The sequence below is a fragment of the Calliopsis andreniformis genome, chromosome 4 (genome assembly GCF_051401765.1).
Source record: "Calliopsis andreniformis isolate RMS-2024a chromosome 4, iyCalAndr_principal, whole genome shotgun sequence".
Lineage (NCBI taxonomy): Eukaryota > Metazoa > Arthropoda > Insecta > Hymenoptera > Andrenidae > Calliopsis > Calliopsis andreniformis.
Genome location: NC_135065.1, coordinates 9,816,866 through 9,828,878, shown reverse-complemented (window position 1 = coordinate 9,828,878; position 12,013 = coordinate 9,816,866). Strand labels below are relative to the sequence as shown.

Genomic DNA, 12,013 nt, shown 5'->3' with positions numbered 1-12,013 from the left:
AAAAACGGATCATAGCCTAACCATCGACTCGAAAAGTTCACGATCTTTCCACCAGCGATTTATGAGATAACGCCGCGCCATAGTTCTATCCATGTTCTGCAATTTGCTGACCGACCGATTAATTTTCTGCATTTTTCCCTTCCACCGTGTGCGAATCGTCGATAAGGTTCACGGTGAAAGGTGGACAGAGAGAATGAAAGCAGAGGGAAGAGATAGGCGAGCTCTATTCATAGAACAATAGGCGGCATCGAGGTAACAGACGATGAAGTCACGACAAGCTACGTGTTCCAACATTGTGGGCATTTCGCCGCGGCCAAATAGCGCCGCTCGCGAGAGCGTTTCGCGAGCTAGGCGGTGTCCTGCATCGCTGGTACAACCTTGGCGAAACTCGACCAAACATGACCATTCTAGACGAAATAGAAACGCCGCGTGTCCAAATGGGAATTCAAATTCGTGATTCACGAGCTCCGAGTTCGGCGTCGATGAAATGCTGAGGAATGTGACCTTTTTCTGCGATTTCATTTCGGTGAAAAATTCTGCCGATTGGCTATTATAAAATTTTAAATATTCAAATTTTGGAATCTTTAAAATTTTAAGTATTCAAATATTTAAACCTTCAAAATTTCAAATCCTCAAAACTTCAAACCATCAAAATTTAAAATATTTGAAATTTCAAAGCTTTAAAATTTTAAGAATTCAAATATTCAAACCTTCAAAATTTCAAATCCTCAAAACTTTAAACCGTCAAAATTTAAAATATTTGAAATTTCAAAGCTTTAAAATTTTAAGAATTCAAATATTCAAACCTTCAAAATTTCAAATCCTCAAAACTTCAAACCGTCAAAATTTAAAATATTTGAAATTCCAAAGCTCTAAAATTTTAGAATTCAAATATTCAAACCTTCAAAATTTCAAACCGTCAAAATTTCAAATATTTGAAATTTCAGAACTTTAAAATTTTAAGAATTCAAATATTCAAATCCTCAAAATTTCAAACCGTCATAATTTTAAATATTTAAAATTTCAAACCTTCAAATTTTAAATATTCAAAATTTCAAACCTTCAAATTTTTAAATTCCAAGGCACTCAAATTTTCAAAACTCATACATGGAAAGGGAAACCGAGATATCTAAAATTATCAACACTCCTCGGTTTCAAAACTCTGAATATTTAAACATTTAAAAATTCGTGAATCTTCAAAGTTAAAAGCCTTTCATGGTACAAATTTAAAAAGTTTAAAAATCTGAATATCTGCAAACTAGAAAACTGAAGAATCAGATTCCTAGTTTGATTAAACTCGAAAATAGCAACGATGGGAGCGTACTTCAGTAGTCCCAGATAAACGTGACAGAGCATTATCATATCGTATCGGGTCGAGCAGCGATAAACGGATCCCAGTAGAAACCTAATCCGAGCGGGTGTAATGTTTAATGTATTAAAGAATCGATCGTTCGGGTGGATCGGTGATTCGAGTAATCCCATTGTCCACGGGATGGTAGAGGAGCCGCGTGACGACGAAGCCGTGCAGATGAATAAAGTCCTCATAATTGGCTCAGAGTACACGCTCGACATTTTCACTTTCCAGAGATCGTTGCCCCGATAATAACCACCCTATGGTGTCTTACAAATCTCTACAACAGTCGTGCACAACGACGCAAGTGCTGGATAATATTACTTGCAATTTATAAGACAGAATTATGGTAGAAATTTTTGAGACACAAAGATCTGATTAGAGACTATAGGAAAAATTAATAACGCTTAGAAATTAGTAGAAAAAAATTCTAGTAAAGCTAGAGAATTTAATTTTTAAACATTCTCTAGGATCACTAGATTCAGTGCCTCGCAAATTTAAGTGTCAATAATATGTACTTCGAGAGTTGAAAAAATCAAATTTACTCCGTTTCACATCGAAGACACTTTTCTTAGAACATAAAACTTTTCCTGCAGAAAAGTCATACTGTTTTCATTCATTCCAGAGCCACAGAGTCCCGCCCAGTAGCGCGACGAATTTCAGGCCACCCTGTACATACCACGCGAGCGATCGAGGGCGAGCATAAATTCGATCGACCGATCGTCGAGAGTCCTAATTAGGCCTTGGCTATCTTTTCCAGCGGCGATTAATGTCGCATAAAATTATGGTAATCGAGTACAATAACGCTGAGTGGACAGAGGGGTGGGGGAGGATCCAACAAGCTTGGTATGAAAGTTCGTCTGGATCGCGGCGTGAAAAGTTAATTGCGCGTGGGGGGATATCGACTCGACCCACGTGGCCAAGAAGTGGAGCAACGAGGTTGATAGTGTCACGGGTTAAATAATGGCGTTAATCGTACTGATCGCGCTGCCTATCAATCCTCTTAACGCGGTTTTAAAAGGAGAGCTCTCGCGTCGAGTTATCTCGATGATCCGTGGCATTCGGTACGCGTTGCATTTAAGATGCTCAAAGTGTTCGCCGCTTATCCTTCGTGATCGTATCTCCCCTGATTGCATTGAAAACTTCAGGCTCCCCAATTCGAGTCGCTGCTAAATTCAAGCAAGCTCTCTTCTCGTACCATTCACGAGCAGTAACTCGACGTGAGCCCTTCGACTAATTGTAAGTGGCTTATAATTCGGGTCAATTTGTACCTCGATACTTATTAGTAGGTAGAGAAAAAATAATCATTGCATTAAATGTCGATGCTAACACGTTTTTTTAAAATTATGATTTTTTAATTTAGGCTGGATTAGTCAGACAATAGTACTATTGGCGTCCCATGAGAAATCTATGTAAGTCCTGTTATTCTTGTTGTATAGTCTTCTTCTTCGTTACAGGTATGAAGGGAAATAGTCTATGTAAGTAGTGTATATGTATTAGAAACAATGCTTTCCAGGGGACTTCTCAGAGGACATGTACACTAGTACATTGTTTCTAATACATGTACACAGCTCACATAGACTATTTCTCTTTCTATCTGTACTGAACAACAGGACTATACTCCAAGTAAAATCTACGATAGTCCACTTTTGAAACCGCTATTCTCCTCCGCCGTTCCTATTTTTCCAAAGGCTGACATTTCGCAGACCTTATCGCTGGATTCGGAACGAAATGCAAATAACTTTCCCGCGACTGACGTCGAATTCCTTCGAGTCGCCGAGGTCCAAGTAAGGCGGTGCAGGGTCAGAAAGCGAAACAAAGGTCCACTGCACGCTCGTCGTGCTAAGCTAATTATCGATAAGGCAATCAATCTCTGGAACGCGCGGTTGGGTCAGTAATGCCAACCTCTCCCGGGCCACGGAGAGAAAGCAGTTTTGATTGGAGCTACGTGCCGACTGTTCCAACTCTGCTCTTGCTGCGCTGGTCACCTGACCATTGTCGAGAAAATGCTTCGCTTGTTCGCACGGTGCGCGAGTGTCGGCGATCTGATGACACGATTTGGGGAAACTGATTTCACGAGAGAACAGAACTCGAGAAAGTATAGACAATCGTTCTAAATTGAATCGATGTTTCTATGTTCTAATAATATTAACTATTTTCGAATTGATTCGGATGATACTGTTATCGCTAATCTCTGGACACCCTGTGTAATTGCCTCCACTCTAGCGCCTGTCAATCACTCTAAATTAACGTGAAAGGGATTCTGAAAAAAACGTCCTCTCATCCCATCAGCCGGGCGTCCCAAACAGTAAACAGCGTAGTGAATCGATTAGATAACGCAGGTCTAAGGGACGGCGTGAATCCTCATTTGCATGTGTCGCGGCGTTCACGAGCGACGAGGCGGCGAAGAGCATAAAAAAGGCAAGAAGAGAGGGAAAAAAAAAGAGAGAAAGGCGGGGGAGGAGGCGGCTAAGGAGAGAAAGAAGCGACGCGTGCAGGAAGGTCCGCCTTAAGGCTTTAAGAGGCTGCTCACAAAGGACGATGCAGGAGAAAAAAGAAGAAGCAGCGACGTGCGTACGGGGCATAACTCGCGAATAATGCGCCGTTTTATACAGGCGTACGTGAGCGAGCAGTAAGCAAATGCATTTTGCAGGGGAATGCACGCGGGCGCAGGCTTAAAGTGGTGTCCCTATTAGAGGGACGATTATCAAGGGATCTCAGGGAATTTTTTATTTTATTAGCAGCCATAAAGAATTTTTCGCTTTTTCTTCATGGACGCTCTTACGGCTGGAAAAAAAAGAAATATTTATTTCAACTTCCCCTTACGATCTGAAATTCTAAAGATATTAATAATCCTAGAGTGTGTTTCAATAAGTGCATGAATTTTATGATTAAGAGAATTTCAAATTCAAAGTGCCACGTGCGTTTCAGTTTACGAGCCTCCGAGGGTCGTGCTCGTTAAAGACTCGCGAGGCCTGCCCTTCCATCAACGAGGATGTTTAACGAGAACTTGCTATGGGCCTCGACTTGTCTTCATTCAATATTGTTCAATTAAAAGCTCGTAAAGTTCCATGATCGCGAAGGATACAGTGGACCCCGCCCTTTGCGTCGGATAATCCTCGTGGAATTACGAACGATTTCGCGTGATGCGAGCAATTTTGCTCGCTGGCGGAAGGTATGCCCTTTTCTTGCGGGCAATTTGCAGCGGTGGTCGAAGAAAAGCTTGAAAACGAGACTTCCCTAGCGGACGAACCGACGACTGATCCTGCGGCTCGAAATAAATCGATAGAAGGATATGCTGTTCCTTTTTCAACGAGGATTGGATTTCATTGGAAATTAGTGGAGTGGCAGAGAAAAATTTTCGGTAAAAATCGGCTAACTTTGACTGACGATAACTCGGCGAAAAATTATCGTAGGATCCTGATCTTTTTTTTAAATTACAGCTTGTAGTCTTGACTGTAAGGTACTATGCCTTAATTTTATGTTTAGTGCACCTCTACTACTGTAGAGCCTTAAATCTGAAGGCATGTTTACCGTATTGAAAATTGCCCAATTGGACGGGATGCACAGACTTGAAAAAATTTTTTTCTGGAATGTCGTTTGCAGGAGCATAAAATATGATCCTTCCCCTTTAATTTAAAAAAAGAATCAAGTCGCTACGATTTTTTTTCGCAAAGTTACAGCATTTCAAAGTACTCCCTGTATTTTTGTTGTGTGTTGGCACTAGCCGATGTACTGTAAAAATGCAAGGGTTACTTTAAAGTGGTGTAACTTTGCGAAAAAAAATCGCAGCGACTTGATTCTTTTTTTAAATTAAAGGGGAAGGTTCCTATTTTATGCTCCTGCAAGGGGCAACCCTGAAAAAAATTCTAGAAAGTCCATACATCCCATCAAAGTTGGCAATTTTCAATACGGTAATTTGCAAACTTTGACCAAATGCAGGGTTACGTTAAAATTTTTTTCTGAGATATCGTTTACAGTAGCATAAATCTAAGACCTTCCCCTTTAATTTAAAAAAATAATCGAGTCGCTACGATTTTTTTTCGCAAAGTTACAGCATTTCAAAGTAATCCCTGTATTTTTGCTGTGTGTTGGCACTAGCCGATGTGCTGTAAAAATGCAAGGGTTACTTTAAAGTGCTGTAACTTTGCGAAAAAAAATCGCAGCGACTTGATTCTTTTTTTAAATTAAAGGGGAAGGTTCCTATTTTATGCTCCTGCAAGGGGCAACCCTGAAAAAAATTCTAGGAAGTCCATGCATCCCATCAAAGTTGGCAATTTTCAATACGGCAATTTGCAAACTTTGACCAAATGCAGGGTTACGTTAAAATTTTTTTCGGAGATATCGTTTCCAGCAGCATAAATCTAGGACCTTCCCCTTTGATTTAAAAAGAGGATCAAGTCGATACGATTTTTTTTCGCAAAGTTACAAGACTTCAAAGTAACCCTTGCATTTTTGCCATATATTAGCACTATCCGTTCTGGTGTAAAAATGCAAGGGTTACTTTGAAGTCTTGTAACTTTGCGAGAAAAAATCGTATCGACTTGATCCTTTTTTTAAATTAAAGGGGAAGGTTCCTATTTTATGCTCCTGGAAACGGCATTTCTGAAAAAAATTTTGGGAAGTCCATGCATCCTATCAAACTTCGCAGTTTTCAATACGATAAACACGCCCTCATATCTTATGTGCTACAGTAGTAGAGGTGCTTCGAACTTAAAATTCAGACACAGTATCTTAAATCTAAGGCTTCAAGCTTTAATGTAAAAAAAGACCATGGTAGAAAAATGATTTTCCGCAGAGTTATCGTGAGTCAAAGTTAGCCAATTTTTAGCCATAATTTTTTTTGAGCAGTTTATATAAAATATTCAAATATTTCAAATATTCAAAAATTTTCAAATATTTAAATATTCACATCTTCCCACCAATCTCCAGCCATTCCCCTCCTCCCAGAAATATCTCCAACGCTTTCGCGCATCAAGAACCGCGACTATCGTGACGAAAACGCATCGTGCTCTGGATTCCCCTCGAATTAACGTGATTACCTGCATGCACCGTGGCTCCATTGTGGCTCGCCTTGATCTTAGAGCGCAGTGAAAGCATAACATTAGAGACGCGCTACTTATTTTTCCGGGCAAGAACGGGGACGCAGGGGCGAAAAAGAAAAGGAGGATAAAGAAAACGCCAGGCAGCGAAGAGGGGGAAGAGAATAAAAAAAAAAAAGAAACGACGAGTGGGAGGGAACGAAACGCATCCCATTATGATGCAAATGGAACGTTATTCGAGGAATTTTGCATTCGTCCTCGATTCTTTTTCCCCTGGTTTGCTGTTTCATTAGAGCGTGCCAATTTCCTCGCGAGATCTGCCCCGCGTCTGGGAAAATATCGCCGCGCGCGAATTCCCTGGCGCGATTCAGACTTCAACGAAGTCTCGTCCGCGGGAACAAATTAAGACGGTGTAACGCGTTAATTGGGTAATTAGAGGAGGACATGGCGCACAACGCCATTGGATTCGACCCGATCGGTCGAGAGCTTGTCCAACAGTTGGCTTTTAAAATACTTGGGGCATCTTTAATTGACGTGGAACGGTGGAAATTATGGGTCGAACGAGATATTACTGTTAATAAACGCGAGTGCACTGAAGCAGCGAAAGCTACAAGGAAAATGGAGGCATAAATGCAATATTAATTATTAGATTATTACATCTTCTGGTATCACTACCTTAACCCCCAGAATCTAGAGCCAACTAATTGCAATCTAGAGTAACCTAATTATATGCAAAAAGCCAATATAACCAAGCTTCTTAAATAGCAGTAACAATTATGGCAGTAGCAGCACAGAGGATGCAGGCCAAAGTCAGCCGACAAAAAGAATTCGTTCGGTCTTTTCTCACCTGATAAGACTGTTTTCTTGTTGGGCTAACAATGAGGTAGGACGGTTATGCAAGAAAACGCGTGTACGTGTGTGCACTGATTGTGCAACGGAACGACAGTGCGCTTGATAACGCAATGTTTCTTAAAAGAACACACGCGGAGCTTGTTACCGTGCTCTGATTGTACCGAAAAGAGAACGAGTAAAAATTGGATTGACAAATATTGACATGTGTCAACAATTTCGCACGATACCGCGAAACTCGACATGCTGATTTAGCAATATACAGGTAATCGTTGGGCAGTTGATTTACAGAGAAAATTCGTATAAAATGATTTATTATTATTTTGTCACTCAGCGGGACCATGTCGTGAATTGTTCAGCTCAGAAATTTTTGTCGAAATGTTGGATATTAAACTGTTGAATTTGTTGAATATTAAAACTTGGTGAAAGTAGAACAGATAAAATTAGTATATTATAAAGCAAGTTTCAGTCGATTTTAAGTTTCGAATTTCGAGTCCACTTTTCGCGGTAATCCTTGAAGCCTCATACTCCAGAAATGAGCAGTTTGGAATAACACTGATAACACGTTCTTATCGTACTGAGGCAATACTTCGACTTGAAAACTCGTTAAAAGCTTAAACTTGCGCATAATTGCGATTATGTAACTAGGAGCGTTCGAAACGGACAAAGTTACTAGTGCCTTATCAGCAGAGTCGTTGCTCCTTATCAATAGCATTACAACAGAACACTTCGGTTATTTCATTGCACACGCAGTTTAGAGAATTCGCGAATCTGCTGCTCTCATATTTTGTGAATTTTCTGAGTACTGTCTATTTTCAATCATTTTTAACAATGGTACTGCAATGATTCTACTGCACTATATTATAACACTGGCACAATACCAGTTAAGGGTTGTATACTGAACTGGATTCGCGCTCTCTCAAAATTTCCGCCTGGCGACAAGTGCTGCACGTCGCCAAGTGGACGCAGCGCAGAATAACGAAGCTAATCGACCAGAGGAAAGGGGCCCACTGGCGACGACGGCGAAACAGAGTGAAAATCCTGGACGTTCGCCACGATACGCATGAATTAACAAGGTCCACTTAATTAAGGAGTCGGTACAGCGCGGCGACGCGGCCAGTTACGCACCGTTCGCGTCGCGCGCTCTTTAAAGGCCTTTAAGGCCTTAAGGCGCCTTCTAATTATTCACTTTCTCCGACGTCTCGCGGTGAAACGGCCGAGATTTACGAGCTCGAGCTGCTCACTATAATTTCGATGATAGTTCATAGGGACACAAGAGGGGACGACAATGCCTCGCGACTGCGTCGTCGATTTGACTCGCGAGCGGCCTCGACAACTCGCTTCCGCGTTGCTCCTCGCTCATTTTCCATGATTGCTGTTCGTGACATGGCTGTAGTCGGTCTGAACGATTCGACCTTGAAACTATGGATTCGATCTGATTCGCGGGGAAAACTGAGGGGACTCGTTGCCACTTTTCTTTGGACCGAGTCATAAACCTGCGAATTGTTCACAAACTTTATAGTAAATGTGTTTCCTAACGAACTGGTAGTCTGAAGAATATGTCTCAACTTCTTCACTCCTACGATAAACAACTGAATCCACTGTAACCGCAGCCTAAAGAATTCTCTACCTACGAAACGTCAGTCTCGAAAAAAAATGAAAAAGAAAAAGAGCACAGTCCTCCATCCATAACATTCCCATTTCTACGCTCCTGCAGCTATCGCAGCGTGCAAAACGTTCTCCCATCGCAAACGACCAACCGGAAGCGGGCCCCCCGTTCCCCCTTTTGCATCAAGAAAAGCTCGCGGAAGGCCAGTCGCAGCTGTCGCGGCGAATCAAGGGAGAGCCTCGTTGATCGAGGCCAAACACGGTCATCCATGAAACCGCTTTCTATCCGCGCGTTTCTCGCGGACTCGCGTCCCGACGCCGCGGGATTCGATAATAATCGATCGTTCGGGTGTCCGCCGATGGGAAAGAAATTACGAGCCTCGCTAACGACAATATTCCCGCGTCGAGGCACTCGCTGGCCTCTTAGACGCTCGTGACTCCCCCAGCCGATCGAGGATCCTCTCCACGAGGCTCGAGGACATCCGTTAGCCAAGATTTCACGATCAGACGGACGTGTGAGCACCCCCCTCTGCCGCTGGTTCAGGCTGCGAGATCTCCGAGAGGAGAGAATTAATATCAGTCGAGTCTAGAAACGCTCGCGATCGCAATAAATCACCCCATTCAATGATCCCGTCGCTCTTTCCCCCGCGAAATCGCCGGCGATTCGCTTATCGATCCGAGACGGCTGAAAAATCCGATACGAAGCGCGTCAAGAATCCGTACACGTCGCTCGCGGGAGAAAGTTTAGAAAGGAACTCGAGATATCCGTTCGCGGTCGTAAATATAAAACAAGAGGGAAAAAAAGAACCGGACGATCGACTGTTTACACTTTGCCAGTCACGTATCGAGGGAGGTGGGGAGGTTTTGCCGTAAAACTGGAGAATCGAGAAGGTATGAGGCATGATCTAAGGGGACGATCCTCTAATGGTGCGTTTAGATCGAGTGAACGAATCCTAGTTCTGCCTCTCACCTTCAGCAGGGACCATTCGATGTCTTCTTTTATCATTCAGATATATTCGTATATTAATGGCTTCTCGGCTCGTATAATTAAGAGATAAGTAAGTGAAAAAAGGTTGAGAGACCCTGGAGTAAAGTGAAACAATAGCTCCAAGAAACCAAGAGTGTACCACTGAGCTTATATCGAGACAGCTGTGAAAGACACTAGGCGAGCCCATCGGGTTATACCCTCGCTTTCTCGATAATGAGAAAATTGGTCGGCTCGATCGGTCTTGTAACACGATCTCGCGATCATAGACTGTCGATAACGCGCCACAGAGCCCGAGGCATCGGAACGGAAGTGATCGATGGCCCAGACGCAGTATTTCCGATCCACGAGTGAGATCGTCTGTGAATACATCGACGCTTCCGCGAAACCGCGCGATCCCCGATCGATTCTAACGGTACGTGATCTCTTAAATGAGACGATCTAGGCCTCTTTCGAATCGATTTTCAAAAAAGACTCACCTTCGTGCGGTTCAGGGGATTGGAGAAGTCCCAGCCGGGGGCGACGAACAGGTATCCACATTTTGAAATTTTTCTGGTTGCCTGGAATCAAAGAAAAGAGAATATTAAATTGATTTATGGAGACTGAGAAAATTGATTCTTTTGTGAGCCACTAAACACCAGATAACTTTAATGGGAAGTAGTAGACTGATGCAACTAGTTTCTAATGCCTAAACACAAAATGTAACTAATAAAGGAGATATAAAAAAAAGAATTTTCTATGAACTGTTTTTGCCCGTAAAATAATAAAATTCTACTATCCACAATTTTCTAATTTAAAAATAGAATTTTAAAGACCAAGGAATGATTAGAATTCTATATATAAAAAATATATAAAAAATAGATATAAAAACAGTATTTTCTATGAACTGTTTTTGCCCGTAAAATAATAAAATTGTACTATCCACAATTTTCTAATTTAAAAATAGAATTTTAAAGACCAAGAATGATTAAAGAATGATTAGAATTCTAAGCAAGTAATTAAGAGTGAATTTATCAGCCCCTTTGGACAGAATACTTAAATAAGAACAATACTGTGATATTTCTCGTCGAGCGAGCGTCGAATGATAATTCACGATAGCGACTCATTAAGAGACAAAGAATTCCAAGCGGCAGCCTAGCACAGCAATATTTCACGCAGGCTCGTAAACGCATCAGGAAACGGCGATGCATGAACGCGTAGACCGCGCGTATTTTTACGCTCTTTCACCGAGCGAACGCCATCGACGGATCGTTTTCCTTGGAAATATGTTAATGGACCTCTCGCTACGCAGTATTCTCCCGTCGCGCCGTGAAAAACGGAAACGTCCACGGAAGCCACGCACTCGGTGGCAGATTTATTCGAAACCTGAACTTTCCAAATATTCCAGTGGATCAACTTGAGAACGAAATGATTCGTGAAGAGATATACGCGCGTCACTTTCGCTCGTTACGAAAGCTGCATCTGCGGGCCAGGGGGACGAGCTACAAGAGGAGAGGTTTTTGCTCGGGACGAGCTTAAACGCCTGAAATTACTGCTCGATGAACGTGGAGACGAAACACTGTTGGGCGACTCGAGAAATTTCACCTAGAGCACTTGCTAATCACACTTCTCGGGCCTGAGAAGATTTTAATGACAATAAATACAGTGCAGATTGAAAATTATGAATAATAAACTGGTTTATTATTTTCATTGCAGAAACAGAGTTAGAGAAGTAATTTTGTGTCAATAATAGTTCCCTCAAATAGATAAATTAACTGTGATTACTCTAAAATAATTTCTAGCTAAATTATAGGCATGTTTGATTTAAATAATAGTTCTCTAAATATCTTCTTTAAACGATACCCAACTCTTTTCTTCTCAAAATGTTCCATTTTAAAGTTATCGACAACTTCACGCTCCATTTCCTTCCTACCATAGCCTCAGAAGATAGGTTGGAGAAATGACCATTATTATATACTCGATAGTTATATATTTATAGAACAGAGGAAGATATAATTTATGATTGAAAGATTCTCTCTTCACAGACACGTACGTATCCTGTGTCTCTCCACTACCACCACGCCTCCCAGCCTGAGAACCAATGACCTAGAATTATGCTGCTCGTCGACCCGGATTTTGGCGCAATTAATGCCGCATGCATCGTGCGAAATGTAATTAGAACACTAGACGGAACAACGC

The 12,013-nt window shown here is 41.8% G+C and overlaps 1 protein-coding gene across 6 annotated transcripts in view; it reads right to left on the bottom strand.

Annotated features, from left to right (window-relative positions):
- Positions 1-12,013, bottom strand: part of Osp (myosin phosphatase Rho interacting protein outspread) — a 154,275-nt gene that overhangs the window by 101,808 nt on the left and 40,454 nt on the right. For all 6 annotated transcript variants that reach the window (XM_076377417.1, XM_076377412.1, XM_076377414.1 and 3 more), the window contains exon 2: positions 10,315-10,395. In XM_076377417.1, the coding sequence (XP_076233532.1) occupies positions 10,315-10,395 (81 nt within the window). The remainder of the gene's footprint in view (positions 1-10,314; positions 10,396-12,013) is intronic.